Source organism: Ovis canadensis, chromosome 2 (genome assembly GCF_042477335.2).
Source record: "Ovis canadensis isolate MfBH-ARS-UI-01 breed Bighorn chromosome 2, ARS-UI_OviCan_v2, whole genome shotgun sequence".
In the NCBI taxonomy this organism is placed as follows: Eukaryota; Metazoa; Chordata; class Mammalia; order Artiodactyla; family Bovidae; genus Ovis; species Ovis canadensis.
Window position 1 is genome coordinate 52951008 of NC_091246.1, and position 19800 is coordinate 52970807.

Here is a 19800-nt window from a genome sequence, read left to right on the forward strand (position 1 = left end):
TTTCTCTCAGAACATTTTAGGTATCATTCTACTGTCCCTGGCTTCCTCTGTTGCTCTGAAAAGTCAGCTGTTGAACTCCTTTGAAGACAATGTCTTTTTTTTTTCTGACTGTTTTTAAGATCTTTGGCTATGAAGTATGTCTGCAATGTATGGATATAAAAAAAAAAAATCCTGCCAGATCCTTCTTGGGCCTGTGTTTTTTCTCCTTCCTCTAGTATTCCAATTAGAACACTCATATCCTCTATGTCTCTTACGTCTCTTTCAGCCTATCCCACTGTGCTGCTTTTTCATATAGCTTCTTTAGTCCTATCTTCCAATTCATTAATTGTTTTTTATACTTCCCTGAACATCATCTCCTATACTCAGTTCATCATAACAAATCCTGAATGATGGACTCTTACCTTCAAACCTTTGATTTAGTCCCAAATATTTGACTCTATTGCTATCATCCTAGTTGTGGGCCATATTTGTTTTTAGCTAAGTTAGAGAAATTTGGGGGATCTAAAACTTAGCTTGCACATATCTACGACTTAAAGCTTTTTAAAATATTGGACTTATTTGTTATGCTGATCTCTTATCACAGAATCTTTATTATCTCCTTCTACTTAATAATGACTGAGCCCCCAAAATATAATTTTTCCAAGATCTGGTCCCACTTTACCTATCCAAGCAGATTCTCAGCCCTAAATATGCCTATCTTCTTTTTAATCCCCTGTACAAGCCATGTGCACGTTTGCTAACATGCTTTCAATACAGTCTCCTAACCCAAATTATATAAATCCTTTCAGGCCTCTCTTTTTGCAGTTTCTGCTGATAAATCCCAGCATGCTCAGTTTGCTTTCTCATTTCCTTGAGTCCTTGTGTGTTCAGTACATATTTTAATTATCTTGACTCAATTAGATATAATTCTTTAGTATTTGAAGTTGAGCTATATGTAGCTTAACCATAATTCTAACCTAGATCTGATCCAAAGTTTTCATATACTTTTATTTATTTTTGGCCAAGCCATGTGGCTATGTGGGATCTTAGTTCCCCAACCAGGGATGAAACCCATGCTCCCTGCAGGGGAAGCACGGAGTCCTATTCACTGGATGGCCAGGGAATTCCCAAAAGTTTGCTTTCTAATATAATAAAATTGCCTCTCACTATTCAATAAATATTTGTTGACTTGTGTAAAAAAGAAACCAGATGTTGCAAAATCATATATGAAAATGCCTTACATTTAACTAGTTTATCTTAGCTTAGCTGGAACAAAGTAACCTTAAATGGCATTAAAATTTTAAACTTTATTCATTTAAATAAATTTCTCAGGAAATCTCCTCAAAGGGGATTCTGCAGCAGTTTATCAGTAAAGATAAACATTAGCTCCATTGAAAATGACCATTCATTCTCTGACTCACTAGTCAAATTATGCAACTTCATCCTTTAGAGTAAATGTTAACTCCTAAAATTGTAAACCTAAAGTAATAGCTTACATATTTGGGGGAAGTTCACTTCCAGGGGCCACTCCAGTGTTAAGGAAAAGGTACTAAAAAACTAGTTTTATGTTTTATAAACTATTCTCATATTGATAAACAACTGATCCAGTTAAAATAGGTTTCACTACACCAAAGTTACCCACTTCACTTTATAACAAATAGCCATTATGTCTACACTAGAGTTTATCAATCTAATGAGAGTGACTGTTATTTGGGGTTTATAATGCAGAACCTTCTTTCCATGTTTAAGTGCTCTTGCCTCTCCCTCTCTTTTTATTTCTAAATAACATACAAAATATCAAATTGAATCTCAAATTATCTTGATAATGGGTACAGTCAGTTTTTTACATATGTAAACATAATATATATATATAACATATATATACTTTACACATATATATTACATATATATTTTATTTTTATATATATGTGAAAGAACCATCTTGACATGTACATTTTTGGAAGATATTAATAGTTGCTTAATAAGGCCAAATAAGGGAGGAGAGACTGAAAAAGAGAAACTACTCTTAGTAGTTCTCTCATAGGACAGTGATTATCTCTCTTACCTTTCCTGTCCCGTCCTTCATCAACACATACTGGCAGACTTCCTAGGTCAATGCAGAAATCCAGACAAGAGAAGGAAGCACACTAAAATAGTGGAGGACAAGCTACAGGAGGTGGACAGTGTCAGTGTCATGGACATCATGTGGGAGAAAAGAAGGAATCGTCGCAGTTAGTCACTTTGTTCAAGAGAAACTAAAGCAGTTACTTCAGTGGTAGAGAGCAAAGAAAAAAAGACCTTTTACTTCTTTGTAGAAAGGCTCTTTTCAATAAGAACAGACAAGAACTGCAGTTAATTTGGAAATTCATCTTCAGAGAAACAGATAAAACTTAGCAATAGTATAAAGGAACAAAAGATAAATAAGACTTTTTTTTGATTAAAAAATATTGAGAGATTATTTATAGGCTTTGAGAAAAAAAAAATCAGAACCATAATCTAGAACCAGTGAAGAGGTTGTTCTATTTTTCTTCTCCAAGAGAATACAGACTATTAAAAGCAATAGGAATCCCAATGTTTATATATAAAAATGATGACTAATGTGGACTTGTATGCTTAATTATACAGCTTTGTACTATGAAAAAACATATTGTCACATTTAACAATGAAGTTCTAGAAACTGACCAAATTTTAGTATCAGTGAGGAGCTTTTATTTCACATCAGGGACAATCTTTTGTACATACTTACATGATGTGAAATACTGCCTATACCTCTGCCCCTCCTCAACCTGTATCCCCATGCCCCGCCCAATCTATCAATAAGTACTGCAGTGCTTGAAACACTACTGCTAGGAAGAGTCCCTCGAGATTTAATACAGCCTTTGAAATTTAGTATGTACCTCTCCCCTCCAATGTACAATGCTAGGAAAGTATGAAGTTACTCACGCTAGCAATGTGATTGTTTCTTCCAATTAGAAGTAGTTCATAAAGGTGGATACCTGGATGAATCAAGGTATAGGAAAAGGGGCAAAAGAAGATATGGAACCTAAGAAAATTTTACAACCTAGGATACAACCAGTAGCTGTATTATGAAAACATAGGTTAAAGCTTCTGTGTGTGTGATTTAGGCATTTCTTTCAGATTAATGCTTAACTGCAACAAGTTAAAGTCATAACATTTCTAAACAAAGTAAATGACATTTTTCTCAAGACTATCTTTTCTATAAAGTAAAAGGTAATTTATTTAACAATGAATTCATTTTTAAAATTTGATTCTACCAATTCTGATAACATCTGATTCATTTATCCAAATTTGTTAAAATGCATACCTCATATTCTTTTCTGCAAACTCTGGAAATATCATTTTTTGATGATGCCTAAAAGATAACAAATTTCTCAATTAATTTATTACACATGCTCTTCAGTATGAAACCAAAAAGAATACAAACATAAGTATATGTAATTGTTGGCACAGCAGTCTTTACTTCATCAGGGAAAACCTCATGCTCAAATATTATCCAAACAAATCTCATAATTTTTTAAACAAGCATTAGCTCCAGATATGCTAGAATTTCATTCTCCTATGGCTTTAATGTCACATAATGACACAGTCCTTTTGTTATTTCAGAAACTAGATAAGTTTGAAGGAAATGTAAATCAGAGGACTTTTTAAAAAAAGTCTAAATTCCATTCTGTAACAAATTTTCTTGGGAAGCTCTGCTGCAGTAACTTTTCTTATGAAGTTCTGCCAGGGCATTTATAGTTTGCTTTTTCTTTAACCCTTCATATTCTAAGTTCCCATATGAACCCATATCCTCAGAAAAAATCCATACCTAACAAAGGAGACAACTAAAGAGGGAAAGGCAATGCCAGGCAATTAATTAATAAAAGTTATTTTTATGTAATTTTCTTAACAAGTTTATGAAGAAGAAATTAACCCTTCTACAGATGAGGAAACGGACACATAGAGAAACAACATGATTTACTAAAGTATATACTTTCCATAAAAAACAAGCCAAAACACATTTGCTGAGGGGTGGCTATTCTTCCACCTGAATACAGTCCCCACTTAGAAATACAGTCCCAGAGCCATGGGCTCTGGTTCCTTTTTCTATTTCCTCCTCTTCTATTACCTAGGCTCACGCAATTCTTGATAGATCAGCTGACGAGGACAGGGAAAGCGAGAAGCAGAATGGACTGACAACTATTCTGTGTCTCATGAGATACACTACAGTTCAAATCCTCTACAACTCAGTTTCACCTCAATGCCTGCAGGAGAACAGCAGATAGTTAGGCTGTGTGCTGCCCAAAGAGTGTGGTTCAGAGGTCTGTATGAAAGTGAAGGTGTCTCATATACTTCTGTTCAAAGACCAGTCACTAGAGGAAGAAAATAAGACAAGGCTTTGCAGCTGCAGTTTCAGGGCCACTTAAGTTTCCCAGTTAAGAGTGCTCCCACCACTTGGAGTAAGAGGAGCCTGGAGACCAGTTTTACCACAGCACTCTGACAAATCACTATGAGCATATAGTGAGGAAGAGTTCAGGGGTCTAACTTGATTCAGACCTGAGATACATCAAATCAGAGAGAAGTCATAATTCACTGTAGGAGTCATGCTCACCTGAGGAGCAGAGAAGGAATAAAGAACACAGTCAGAGTAAATCCATGATGAAAGACAGAGGGAAGATAAAAGCAAATTAAGCCAACTGTGTCAACTGCTTTCATCCAAGCATGCCTGAAATTTATACCACTATTTGGAGTCGTTTAGCACTGATTAAGCATGACCACAGGCAGAGTACACAAGTCCTTGATTTCAATAACATTTTTTCTTTGTGTGGCAGAGAGAAGTTAAAGCACAAGAGAAGGATAGCGTCTTACATGCAGCAGATGTAACTGAAAAAGCAGCATGTCTAAAAGGAAATGGTCTATGCAAGGAACGCTAAATTTGCAGCTGCTATGGGTCACCTCTCCAGAAATAGGCAAGATCCAGGACACAGCTAAAACTCAAACTATACTGCACTCTGCTTAAGAGCCTCATTGCCAAGTGTTACCTGCTTGCATGCCTGTCGACATTCCAAGGTAATAGCCAGTTCACAGCAGCCTAAGCCAACCCAGCCATCAGACTTCTTAAACACACCTTAAAAACAAAATGTTCAAATGTTTTGGTCATAAGAAGTGACAAAACAAACTGGTTCAAGGATACCACTCAAGTCAAAGCAAGTTTCCGTAAGAAAACTAGCTTAGATAGCAGGGTCTCAAAAGTACGAAGCCTCTCCTCCCACCCTGACTCTCAATGCTATCAGTCTTCTCAGGGTCCCTCACAGCCTAATTACCAGGTCCTTTGTTTTTTCTCTCTTCTCCCTGCTCACCTTCTCTTTAGCTCATTCTCACTCTAAGGTGGACAGAATCTCTAGAGGGCATACAGGTTAAGGAAAGCAATGACTTTTTTCACTTCTGAACTGTGGGTTCACAGAGGCAGGACTCCTATTAATAACTTAATAAGCAAGCAAACAAAATAGGGCATGAGTATTATTGTATTCAAAATACCTAGAACAGCATAAAACCCACGATGCTGTTTAACAACTGATAGTGAACAGACAGGAACATCTCCTGTGAGCCATGACTGATTTTGATAGGTACACTTTATTGTGGGGCAAAATGACTATATTAATGCAATTTATGCACAGTAGCTATTTCTCCAACCAAATTACAGTGATACAAAAAGGTGGTAAAATTATAAAAAGAGTTCTAAAGCAATTTTAAGATCCCTTTTTGCAATCATAAATGTCAATGAATAACTCCTAGATAAAATTAGGAGATAGAAGTAATGATTACGATAAAAGAAAAGATTTACTTGTAGGAATGCTGTAAATTCCTTATCTCTTTTAAGAAATGCTTTATGCTGCTTCCATGTAATACACAGATCTGCAAATTCACATGTACATTAAATTACTTCCATTTGAAAAAAATGTCAGGGATTCAAGGCAATAGGTAACATAGTTCTCTATACGAAACTAAGACCTAATATAAAACACAGAAGCATTCCACTAAAAAAAAGCAAACAAATGGCCCATGGACAGACAAAGCTCTCAAAATATAATCATAAACCATCCCAACTGTTAAAACTGGCTAAGAATACTGCATATCATAAGATTCTATATCCCTATATGTTTAAATGGTATTAAAGGGCAGCAGACTCCCATCTAGTCCCACTGCCTAGTATAGTTTCCTCTTGATCTTTGCTGCTTGCTACTCAGAATTGCACATATTAAATCAATGTAGGTCATAAACTCTGTGAACTTTTATACCATAATTCATTTTCACATATCCAGTACCTTTTGTGTTAGTCGCTTAGTTATGTCTGACTCTTTGCAACTCCATGGGCTGAAGCCCTCCAGGCTCCTCTGTCCATAGAATTCTCCAGGCTTGAATACTGGAGTGGGTTGCCATTCCCTTCTCTAGGGGATCTTCCCAATCCAGAGATCAAACCTGGGTCTCCCATATTGCAGGCAGATTCTTTACCATCTGAGCCACAAAAGGAGTTCTTACCTCTTAGAAAATATTACATTATTCAACAAGCAACTACATTCACTGAACCCTTACTGTATACAAAGCCCTTTATCAGGTATTTTGTGGGCTAACGAATAGATAAAAACATATGATTTATCCCTTTATGGAGATTACAGTTTGGTAGGAACAACACACACACATATATAATTATAGACATTAGGTAGAGGGATAATTAGGAGAACAAGCAAGGACGGGAGCAATTCCAAGAGGGAAATAGTTCAATTTGTTTGAAATGAAAACTTTCAACAGTGTGAAAACCTTTAGAATTCAGAGAAATGTAAGCTATACTCCCTTTTTTCAAGGCACTGGCTTTAACCAGGACTGGAAAACCAGCTCTCATCCTAGGAGATCAGGAATGCCAACAGGGAGTTTGGGCTTTATTCTGATTGAAGTGGATAGCCCCTGAGGGAGTTGTTTTGAAGAGGGTGGGGAAGACAGCTATGGTGTATTGAAACATGAGTTATGAGGTTACTGCAAAAATCTACCCCAAAAGTGTAATAATAAAGGCTTGAACTAGGAATAGCAAGGATGGATACAAGATTTTACAGAGGGTGAATGAAGCTAAAAAGAAAAAACATTCAGAGATAATGACTTGAGGGTTTCCAGCCTACTGTCATTCATAACAAAAAGCAATTATAAGATGAGTTTGGTTTTCAGTCATGCTACCTGGATGCAGAGATCCAAGTAGAGAAGACCAGAAGTCATGAATAATAACTTGTATTTGAAAATTATCTTCTCAGAGCTGATTAGATAACAGTTCTGGGAAGGAATGTGGTTACCAGGGTGAGTGTGGAGAAAGAAGGGAAGAGGACCACACACAGGAATAGCCATGGTAGTTACAGGGGTGATGGTGTGTGTGTGTGGGGGGGGGGCGTGGGGATAAGAGAAGACAAAGTCACAAGGCCAAGGTGAAGTCACAAGGAGGTAGTGGTCAATATATCAACTGTCACATGAAGTCAAAAAGAACAAGTACTGAGAAAAAGCCGTAAGATCTAGGAACCAAGAGATCTTGGTGATCTTTCGAAGCCCAGTTTCAACAGAACAGTTGAAGTAGAAACAAGAGTACCAAAAAGGACTGAGTGAATGAGAATAAATTATACATTTGAAAATTTGGATGCCTCCAAGAAGGAGAGGATAGAAATCCAAGGGTATATATTAGGTTACAGGACTATGACACAGATTTTACAATCACAATTGCTTACCTGGCAAAGATGAATTCATACAACTCCAAATGTCAACCTAAAATTGTAATCACCAAAAGACTTTTATGTAGAAAACCAGTTTCAAAATACAATTTCTACAGAAATTACGTATAGCTAATTTGATTATGTCTGTCTCTATACAATCAATGATCTAGAAGCATCAACCAGCTATCTGGGGAAGAAAAAATAGAAATGAGATGTAAAAATACTGCTTGCTGTTTTCTTAACTTCCCCTCTGGGATACCAAGGACAAGTATGGTTACTCAGGATGTTTACGGGAATAACTGTTTCTAAGCACAGAGATAAAAGTGCCCGTTGAGTGATTAAAGTAAAATATGTCAGTCAGAACTGTTTGATCATCAACTTTCCCATTTAACCCAACCTACCTTATCTAAACAGGCTTTCTAATGCCAGTTCAGACTTTCTTAGCTTGGCCATGAGCATCCCAAACATGGGATGGTCCGTGCATTAGAGACATTTTAAGTTACATGATTCAGACAGGCATGCAATGTATTTTTAGTACACCAGATACTGAGAAGACAGAAGTAATGAGAAATTACACATTTTCCCTTACCCTAAATCTGACTTTTTAAAACTTAAAATAAATATAAGATTTAGTTATGGTTTTCATAAAATTGTCAAAATAATAATAAGTAAAATTCTCAATTTCAGAGAAACTATTATTATGAAATTTAAAGACTAGAACATATTTTTATATAATACTGTTTTTATACATACATCATAAACAACAAAAGATGAAAGACAATATTCCATCCAGCAATTCATATGAAGATCTTTTTAAAGTATCCAGTTAAATCTAATATTTTACTTTGACCACAAACCCCAATCACACTGAAAAATTTGCTAAATCAAAAGTAACTCAATAGAGTGCTTCATTAGACAAAAACTTCCATAGTTAAGTCAAACAATACCTACCATTGTTTCAGGGCAATAATCTGGGGCTCGCTGCAACAGATGTTTTAGTCGCGATTCACTTTTTGAGGAAAATATCTACTTGACAAAGACAAAAAAGTTTTATGGCATTTTTTCAATAAAAAAATGGAAGAGGTAAATTTTTTTATCCTCTAGGTTTATCAGTTGTCTAGAATATTTCCCAATTTCCCTTCATAAATGTGCTTTATTGTAAAACATCAGTCACGACTTCTTATATAAATTCAAATTCTAAAAGTTTTAATTTCAAATCTCCAACTGCCTTCACACAGTAGTTTTCACTGACAATTCAGCAACTTACCCCACTATCATCTTCCTAACTTCCTACAGCCATCAAGTGCATTAGTATTCACTCCAAATTAAAACCTAAATATCAGTAGAATACCCTTTCTTCACTCCTTACTGGTTGAAGAATTAAAGACTCCTTATTCCTGGCAATTCTTCTCACTGTCAGTGAGCTCTGCCAGCTTTAGCATTCTAGCCTCTCACTCCTCGGGTGATTGGGGCGACTGACTTACCTGATTGTTGAATCTGACCAGGGAAAGTGAATCCAATTCTTACCTCTCTTCCTCTGCAAGTAAGTCTATCTGGAGTTTAGTGCATACCTGGAGATAAATGCTATCTACGTTCAGCATTTGCGTAACTAGAAATAAAGTAATTTGGTCAGGGAAGAATTTTTTTTATTAGGATGACTATAGTATTCACTTACTTTGCTACATTATAGAATTTCAAACACTTTAGATTTTAAGAAATTAGTCCTTGCCTGCTGCAAGTACCTCATAAAAAATAATTTACCCTATGGAACATTAGTGGAAAAAACAAGAGGAAACAAGGCAAAAAGTCAGGAAAGAAATGCTTCCAAAAGTAGGAGAGTTACTTTAAAAGCTCTCTTATGGTGACACCATCAAGAGGCCATTTTTGCTTTTAAAAAGCTATTGTTCTGGCAGTAAATTTGCAGAAAACTTAATCTGCTATAGTGTTTTGACATGAATTCTCTAGCAGCTATTTAGGTAAGACATCTTGCTATACTTAAGAGTATCTTGAAAAATCTTTTTAGTCTCTGTTAGGTAGTGCTCTCATTTTTAGGAAGTAACAAAATCCAGGTTATTACTTGAAAACTCCTCAAAAGATGATTAAGGCCATTAATTCTCAACTGGTAAGGCTACAACTACACAATCAAGATGATGAAAAAAAGGTAAGACATTATGAACAGCTATTGTTTCAGTGGAACTTGCCTTAAAAAGGTTCAAGCAGAACTACAGAAAAGTTTCAAAGGTGGGAAATCAGTCCTGAATATTCACTGGAAGGACTGATGCTGAAGCTGAAACTCCAATACTTTGGCCACCTGATGCAAAGAACTGACTCATCTGAAAAGACCCTGATGCTGGGAAAGACTGATGGCAGGAGGAGAAGGGGACAACAGAGGATGAGATCGTTGGATGGCATCACCGACTCAATGGACACGAGTTTGAGTAAACTCCGGGAGTTGGTGATGGACAGGGAGGCCTGGTGTGCTGCAGTTCATGGGCTCCCAAAGAGCTGGACATGACTGAGCAACTGAACTGAACTGAGTACAATGAACAACCACATAAGCCTTCATCTAAATTCACCCATTATTAACATTTGCTTTAACTTTCTCCTCATATGCACATTATTTTTATTACTTTGATGAAACATTTAGAATTCATTACAGACATGATCATTCATTCCTAAATTCCAGCATGTATCTTCTAAGAATAAGGACACCATCCTAACTAACCATAATACAATCATCAGATTCAGTTCACAGCACTGGTAGGTACAATATTATAGCTCATATTTAAATTTCACCAATTTATCTCAATCACATCCTCTATAGCAGTCTTTTTTTTTTTTTAATTCCAGGACCCAATACAGAATTATACACTGCACTTAGCTGTCATATCTCTTTAGTTTCCTTTAATCTGGAAGTTTCTTGTGTGTTCTTTGAGGCCTCAGGAACTGCAGCCTGCCAGGCTCCTCCGTCCATGGCACTTTCCAGGCAAGAATACTGGAGTGCACTGCCTTTTCCTACTCCAGGGGATCTTCCCAACCCAGGAATCAAACCCGTCTCGTGTCTCCTGTATTAGCAGGCGGGTTCTTTACCACTAGCACCACCTAGGAATTCCTGGGACATTTCTTGACCTTTGTTTTTGTAACACTGATATCTCTGAAGGGTACAGGCAGTTGTTTTGAGGAATACCCCTCAATCTGGGTTTGCCGTATTGTTTCGTCAGGATTCAGGTTATGTATTTTGGGTAGGAATTCCACTTCAGATACTGTGCCCCACCATGTTCGCAGACTCATGTTAACTTGTTCCATTACTGCTGATGTCAACTGACCATTTAAGTGCTGTCCAACGGATTTCTCTGAAACAATTACACTAAATAATATCCTCAATAATTATCATGCAAGCTTACCTGTTCACAAACATCACGGCACATCTGGTTATCCTTTGAGTGATTACAACACAGTGCACCTAGGGAGAAAAAATGAACACCTAATATTGCCTACTGTTAAAACACAATGATTAAGCTAAGTCAGATGGTTACACAAACCACTTATTCGACAGATTATTACTATTATTATCCATTTTAACTCAACAAAGCTTTGTTGTGTACCTATTTCAAGTCAAAGCTGGTGCTATTTGAGGACACGGTTTTTGCCTTTAAGAGCTTGCAATTTAACAGGAGAGACTGTCATTTAATAATAATTGCTACTATATACTTTTCATGGGCCAGAATTTTACTACTTGCTTTACGATTATCTCATTCAACCCTCAATAATTATCCTATGGACTATATTCTATTATTATTCCTATAAAGGAAGGTTAAATGATAAAAAGATAGTGAATTTTGTTTTGGACATGTTAAATGTAAGTCTCCATTATCTCAGTGAAATAAATAGAGATTAGGTTTGAAAACAAAAAGAGTTGAGGGCTTGAAGTGAGGTTGTATATGTCTCTGACAGCCACTGTGGAGAACAAAGGAAGCAACTATAAATGTTTCTCAAACTGTTTTCTATGAACACTGTTTCATGATGTGTTAATATCTATTCCTCAAGAGAAAATGTTTCATGTTCAAATAAATTAGGAAACAAAGGATTAAAAAGTTAAAGAGAAATTTTAAAAATTATTTTATTTTTATCCCCTGGAGAAGGGAATGGCAACCCACCCCAGCATTCTTGTCTGGAGAATCCCATGGACAGAGGAGCCTGGCAGGGCTAGCCTATGGTGTCGCAAAGAATCAGAGAGGACTGAGTGACTACACTTTAATGCCATTTTTAATTTATTTTTTAAACACCAAAAAAATTTTGCATTGGGGTACAGCCGATCTTAAATTCTTAAGAATTTGAGAAATTTCTTTCTCAAATCGGAGAATATTCTTAAAGAGATGGGAATACCTGACCTGACTCCTGAGAAATCTGTATGCATGTCAAGAAGCAACAGTTAGAGTTGGACATGGAACAACAGACTGGTTCAAAATCAGGAAAGGAGTATGTCAAGGCTGTATACTGTCGCTCTGTTTATTTAACTTATATGCAGAGTACATCCTGCGAAATGCTGGGCTGGATGAAGCACAAGCTAGAATCAAGATTGCTGGGAGAAATATCAATAATCTTAAATATGCAGATGATACCACCCTTATGGTGGAAAGCAAAGAAGAACTAAATAGCCTCTTGATGAAAGTGAAAGAGGAGAGTGAAAGTTGGCTTAAAACTCAACATTCAGAAAACTAAGATCATGGCATCCGGTCCCATCAATTCATGGCAAATAGATGGGGACAATGGAAACAGTGACAGACTTAATTTTGGGGGGCTCCAAAATCACTGCAGATGGTGACTGCAGCCATGAAATTAAAAGACACTTACTCCTTGGAAGAAAAGCTATGACCAACCTAGACAGCACATTAAAAAGCAGAGACGTTACTTTGCCAACAAAGTCCGTCTAGTCAAAGCTATGGTTTTTCCCTTGGTCATGTATGGATTTGAGAGTTGGACTATAAAGAAAGCTGAGCACTGAAGAATTGATGGTTTTGAACTTTGGTGTTGGAGAAGACTGAGAGTCCCTTGGACTGCAAGGAGACCAAACCAGTCAATTCTAACGAAATCAACCCTGAATATTCATTGGAAGGACTAATGCTGAAGCTGAAACTCCTATACTTTGGCCACTTGATGCAAAGAACTGACTCACTGGAAAAGACCCTGATGCTGGGAAAGACTGAAGGCAGGAGGAGAAGGGGACGACAGAAGATGAGATGGTTGGATGGCACCACCGACTCAATGGACATGAGTCTGAGTAAGCTCTGAGAGTTGGTGATGGACAGGGAAGCCTGGTGTGCTGCAGTCCATGGAGTCACAAAGAGTTGGACATGACTGAGCGACTGAACTGAACTGAATAGCCAATCAATAATGTTGTGACAGTTTCAGGTAAACAGTGAAGGGACTCAGTTATATATATACATGTATCCATTCCCCCCTCCCCCACCCCAACCCTGCTCCCATCCAGGCTGGCACATAACACTGGGTAGAGTTCCATGTGCTATGCAATTGATTTTTGTTGGTTATCCATTTTAAATATAGCAGGGTGTACATAACTTCCCGAAGTCCTTAACTATCCCTTCACTCAACCCTCAACCATAAGTTCGTTTTCTAAGTCTGTGAGTCTCTGCTTTGTAAGTAAATTCATTTGTATCATTTCTTTTTAGATTCCACATATAAGGGATGTCATATATTTTTCCTTCTCTGACTTACTTCACTCATATAACTGTCTCTAGGTCCACCCATGTTGCTGCAAATGTCCTTATTTCATTCTTTTTAATGGCCGAGTAATATTCCAATGCTTACATATATGCATGTGTGCGTGTGTGTATACAGATATATATATACGTACATACACACCACATCTTCTTTATCCAGTCCTCTGTCAATGGACATTTAAGTTCTTTCCATGTCTTGGTTATTGTAAACAATGCTGCCTTGAACACTGGGGTGCATGTATCTTTTCAGGCCATGTTTTTCTCTGGATATATGTCCCTGAGTGGGATTACAGAGTGATATGATAGTTCTAGCTTTAGTTTTTTAAAGAACCCCCGTACTATTCTCCATAGTGGCTATACCAACTTATATTTCCACCAACAATAGCAAGAGGGTTCCCTTTAAAGATAATTCTTTACTGGACTTTATGAAACCTTTAATATATTAATATGCATCATTAATCTCCTAAAAAGGATCTAAGTAGACAGATTTCTCAGAGCACAAGATATTTTTCTCATGCCACTTATTTTACATCTCAGCATGCCAATTTCAGAAACATCACAGAAAAGGAAAAATGTTGCCAAGCAGCATTATGAGCCTAGAAAAATTAATAAATTAGTGATATAGATAATCAGCAGGGGCATGTCATTATTCTAGAATGAAGCTAACTGGGAAAAAAGATAAAGCTGAATTGATCAGGGGCTATTTATAAAGTGCTAAGTCAAAAGTGACAAGGACATGAAAATATCACATTTCAGGCAGCTAGATCCAATACAATGCCTACATATGTGTGCATGTATACATATACATACACATCTATATCAATCTCTTTAAATGAAATCTACATAATTTCAGTATATAAAATAGATGACAGTAGAGCTTTTTTGATTGAAGGTAAGATTGGTATTGGGAAGAAATGAATGAATAAAAAAGGTTCTCTTTAGCTCTTACCAATATCCTTTTAAGCTCAAAACTGATATTGTTACTCCATAAAACAATAACAGGGCATATGATATTACTAACATATTGCCACAGTTTAGTTTCATAAAACACTACTGTGGGACAGGCTTTCTAATGCTATATGGAAAAAGTTGTCTTAAAGTTTTAACATTTGACTTAAAAATTCTGAAAAAGTGAAAGTGAAGTCGCTCAGTCCTATCTGACTCTTTGCAACTCTGTAGACTGCAGCCTGTCAGGCTCCTCCATCCATGGGATTTTCCAGGCAAGAATACTGGAGTGAGTTGCCATTTTCAGCATGTAGAAATTCCATTAAGTTTCAGAAATTAAAAAATTCCCTGTTTATAGGCTATAGCTACCTTCTTAGAAGCACTGTATTCAAGGATGGGCCCAATCACTAATGAGACTTTCTCACAACATCCCTCTCTTCTCTGCCATGCCACACCATGCTGAACCCCCTCCCTTTTAAGATCCTGTTATGTCCCCAGCCTCATTAGAATGAAGACGACAGGCAAGAAAAGAAAGGTGGGGCGGGGGATCTTCTGTGTGACATCGATGTGATCTTTTGAAATGCTCAAGTTGTTGCTACTTTCTACTATCTTCCAACACAAATGTCACATGAGGACAGAAAATCCAGCTGATGGAGAGCAAAGATAACTCAGGATAATACATGATCCCCATAAGCACAGGCTTAACAAAAAGAAAACAGGCAGGCAAGAGTCTGACTTGGGCCTAGGAATTTTTGGAAAAAAAGTTTCTTGGAGCAAAGGTCTATTTAGAACAGAAACATGAAATGTGTCACAATTAAAACTCCAATAACAATGAAAGATTTGTTAAAAATATAAAGGTTTATTTTTTCCTATTTAATGGTAAAGGTCAAATTTATAGTGGGGTGATCCCCAAAGTTAAATTTTTAAAATGATTCACTTTTTCATTAAGAAATCCCAAAATCTGGAAAAGAAGAAAAATGATCTAATATTCCCACTGTCCTGTCAGAACGTGTATTGATATTTTTGACATATTTCTTTCTAGTCTTTCCAAAAGGCTTCTGAAATTTCTGACAAAATGGGATTAGAGAGCAGCCTGAAGTCTTCTAGTAGTAATGCCCTTCCCCCTCCTAACCAAGCATTCCTCTGTAATAATACATTTCCTCTCTTGAGAGGAACTGCCACCCTCCTAGAACAGGCTAGGGGACCTATACTAAATCATGTTCTCCACATTTTATTTTTAACATTAGTCATCATTATATTTGTACACATTTTTCTTTCTTTGAAACAACAAAAACTTACTACACTCTTAAACACTGCATACTTTATGTCTACAAATAGACATTAAGTCATATGCCTTTATTAAGAATGAGGGCAAAGGATTCAAATGCAATTAATGTGGCAATTAAAGGTCTTTGTCTTTTCAGAGCTTTTAAAATGGGTTAATTGGGTCATTCAACTATTAGAGTACAAAAAACTCTCCAAGGCCTAATGTTTTATACAAAAGAAGACAGTGAATTCTAGAAATGCTTCATTTTTATAATTTGATTCTAACCTAATTTCTGGTTCTTTAAGAATAGTTTAAAACTCTGGTTATCTTCATAAAATGGAATTGAACAGATAAAGGTAAATTAGTTCAAAATAACACTTGCTATTGACAGGATGAAAATAAATAGCACAGATATCATCCTTATTAAAGACATAAGGATGAGTGTAATATTTTGCATTCTTATTTCTAAACTCTGAAAATATAAAATTAATAAAAACCCAAAACTGATTACTAAAAGCCACATATATTGGATTTAAGAGAGTATTAGTGCAACCTAGAAATATTTGAGCAGAATTACCCAGTAATTAGAAACATCAAGGGTTGGCTGCTGGTTTGGGCCACATGCCTACTAAAGACAGGCAAGCAAGCAGGAAGCACATGCTCCAGCCACAAGGGAAAAATGCAACTTCTGAGACCAACTAGCATTTAAAAAACAATTACACACACTAATCTAAAACTAAAATATTCATAGAATTATAGGATATTTGAAGTTAAAAGAGAGTTTGCTATAGAAGACTCCCAAAACCTCAATTTGGTTAATGAAAAGCCAGTATTATTTTCTTTTCTAAAGAAAATAAAGATTCTTTCTAATTAATGTATTTTTAGAGAATTACTAAAACAGAATACATATATGCTGCACTACTGACAGGGAATAAACTAAATCTGAGCTGATACTGCAAAAAGACCATTCCAAATAAAAAAGGTATGTTAATTTTAAAAATCTTATCTTATTTTCAAATTTTTATTTCCCAAACAGTCTGGAAATTGACCAACCTTAAAAACATTTAAATGACAACTGCAACTTTAACTTATAAATGCATTCTTACAATTGTCACATTTATCCCTTGGAAGGTGGATGTGTGCCTGTGTATATACATAAAATATATCATCAGCCAAGAAAGAGCCAAAGAGTAAAATGATTATTTATATACCTACTACCTGGATTCAACACTGTACCTTTTTCTTGACTCATTTACAAGTTACAGATATCCTCCACTGCTTGCCTCAAACTGTAATGCTACAACTGCCAATTAGGTTCATTCTCTTCTGTTATCAATATGACTGCCAGATTAATTCTTTAAATTACTTTTCATGATGTCACTCTTTTAATCAAGGGCCCACAATGGCTTCCTGCTGTTTCAGTTCTAAATTTTCTTAAGTCTTCTTCTTACCTTCCCCTCCCTGATCTTCTACTATTTTTTAACAAGGAAAGCCTCTATTTATACAATAATACCTTGATCACAGCCTTCTGCCTGTAATGCTTAGTGCCCTCTTTCCAGCTGACATAAATCCCAAACATCTTTCAAGGCTTAAAATTAAGCCCCATCTCAACTCTAAGTAAGCCTTTCTTCTCTAACAACTCCAGGCCATGTTGTTCTTTTGGTTAATGTCCTACTATTCCAGTTAGAACTGAAAACTTTATCACTTAACTCTAATAATTTCATGTGTGTACTAATGGTATTTCCAGACTGAATGGGAACTTCTTGTACCCAATTCAGCACAGTGCTCAGCTCAAAAATTTTTCTTATTCACTGGTTAATAAGTAATAATTTCCTACTTATGCAAAGTATTTTTAATCAGAAAAAAATGTAAAAAAGTTTATTTCTCTCACTGTATCACTGTCATACCACATTTCCCATGTGGTAAGGGTCCCATTATGGACCAAGCCATAATTTAGCAAACGTCATAAGAGTTATTGACCCAGGTCAAAAGATAGGCTGGACCCAATCATATGCACAGGCACAGAGGTATGTACCCAGAGGATGTGGGCTCTACAGATATCAGGTCAAGACGAGCTGCAGCTGAGGAAGTTTTATGGTATAGAGAAACCATGAGTAAGAAGAGGAAGCTAGTGGTGGAGAATGGGGAAGGCAAGAGATGTAGAGAGACAAGCTATGAGAGACAGGGAGACTGTCTCTAAAAGTAGTCTTGGCCAGTCAGAATGGCTGCGATCCAAAAGTCTACAAGCAATAAATGCTGGAGAGGGTGTGGAGAAAAGGGAACCTTCTTACACTGTTGGTGGGAATGCAAATTAGTACGGCCACTATGGAGAACAGTGTGGAGATTCCTTAAAAAACTGGAAATAGAACTGCCATACGACCCAGCAATCCCACTGCTGGGCATACACACCGAGCAAACCAGAATTGAAAGGGACACGTGTACCCCAGTGTTCATCGCAGCACTGTTTAGAATAGCCAGGACATGGAAGCAACCTAGATGTCCATCAGCAGACAAATGGATAAGAAAGCTGTAGTACATATACACAATGGAGTATTACTCAGCTATTAAAAAGAATACATTTGAATCAGTTCTAATGAGGTGGATGAAACTGGAGCCTATTATACAGAGTGAAGTAAGCCAGAAAGAAAAACACCAATACAGTATCCTAACGCATATATATGGAATTTAGAAAGATGGTAACTATAACCCTGTATGAGAGACAGAAAAAGAGACACAGATGTATAGAACAGTTTTTGGACTCTGTGGGAGAGGGCGACGGTGGGATGATTTGGGAGAATGGCAATGAAACATGTATAATATCATATGTGAAATGAATCGCCAGTCCAGGTTCAATGCATGATACAGGATGCTTGGGGCTGGTGCACTGGGATGACCCAGAGGGATGGGATGGGGAGAGAGGTGGGAGGGGGGTTCAGGACGGGGAACACGTGTACACCCGTGGTGGATTCACGTTCATGTATGGCAAAATCAATACAATATTGTAAAGTAAGTAAAAAAAAATTAATAAAAAATGTAGTCTTGGTTCCTGGCAGCTTTCCAGTTCCCACAGCAGTCCCTGAGGTTGTGCTCAATTTCCTATCCTTGGATTTCCATGTTCCCTGTTAGATGCTATCTAGCTAGCTCCCTACTCCTAAGCCACCTTGGTTTCTGTTTTTTGGGGGGTCAAAAGACCCTAAAAACATTATTATACATCATTATGAAACAACTAAGCAAATGACTCCTCAGATCCGCCCCCACCCCACAGACGCTAATAGCCAGTATTCTCGGATAATTCCCTTCTCCATTCTATGCTATCTATTCCCATCTATAAAACAAGGGATCTCAAAAGTATTTGTGTCTGGCTCCCAATGATATATTCCATGGTGAAAATGTTTCTCTTAATACTTATTACACTTTTCTTGAAGTCTTCTTCATGTAAGTTATGTGCTCTACATTATGTACTACATATTTGACTAAATCGTATGATTTTTCCTCAAATATATTCAGATTTAGAATATGAATGGATATCTACAAATATAACTACACAATACTAGTAATGCAGATATTACACACTTTTTGGTGATATTTAACTTATATGCAGAGTACATCATGAGAAACGCTGGGCTGGAAGAAGCACAAGCTGGAATCAAGATTGCTGGGAGAAATATCGATAACCTCAGATATGCAGATGACACCACCCTTATGGCAGAAAGTGAAGAGGGACTAAAAAGCCTCTTGACGAAAGTGAAAGAGGAGAGTGAAAAAGTTGGCTTAAAGCTCAACATTCAGAAAACGAAGATCATGGCATCTGGTCCCATCACTTCATGGGAAATAGATGGGGAAACAGTGGAAACAGTGTCAGATTTTATCTTTTTGGGCTCCAAAATCACTACAGATGGTGACTGCAGCCATGAAATTAAAAGATGCTTACTCTTTGGAAGAAAAGTTATGACCAACCTAGATAGCATATTCAAAAGCAGAGACATTACTTTGCCAACAAAGGTCCGTCTAGTCAAGGCTATGGTTTTTCTAGTAGTCATGTATGGATGTGAGAGTTGGACTGTGAAGAAAGCTGAGTGCCAAAGAATTGATGCCTTTGAACTGTGTTGGAGAAGACTCC

General features: G+C 36.8%; 1 protein-coding gene across 1 annotated transcript in view; it reads right to left on the reverse strand.

Moving 5' to 3' along the window:
• The window catches only part of RECK (reversion inducing cysteine rich protein with kazal motifs), an 83471-nt gene that overhangs the window by 56343 nt on the left and 7328 nt on the right, over positions 1 to 19800 (reverse strand). Inside the window, exons 2-6 of the mRNA XM_069574075.1 lie at positions 11132 to 11190; positions 8679 to 8753; positions 7743 to 7779; positions 5022 to 5107; positions 3305 to 3352 (exon numbers count right to left, since the gene is read on the reverse strand). Coding sequence (XP_069430176.1) covers positions 3305 to 3352; positions 5022 to 5107; positions 7743 to 7779; positions 8679 to 8753; positions 11132 to 11190 — 305 coding nt within the window. The remainder of the gene's footprint in view (positions 1 to 3304; positions 3353 to 5021; positions 5108 to 7742; positions 7780 to 8678; positions 8754 to 11131; positions 11191 to 19800) is intronic.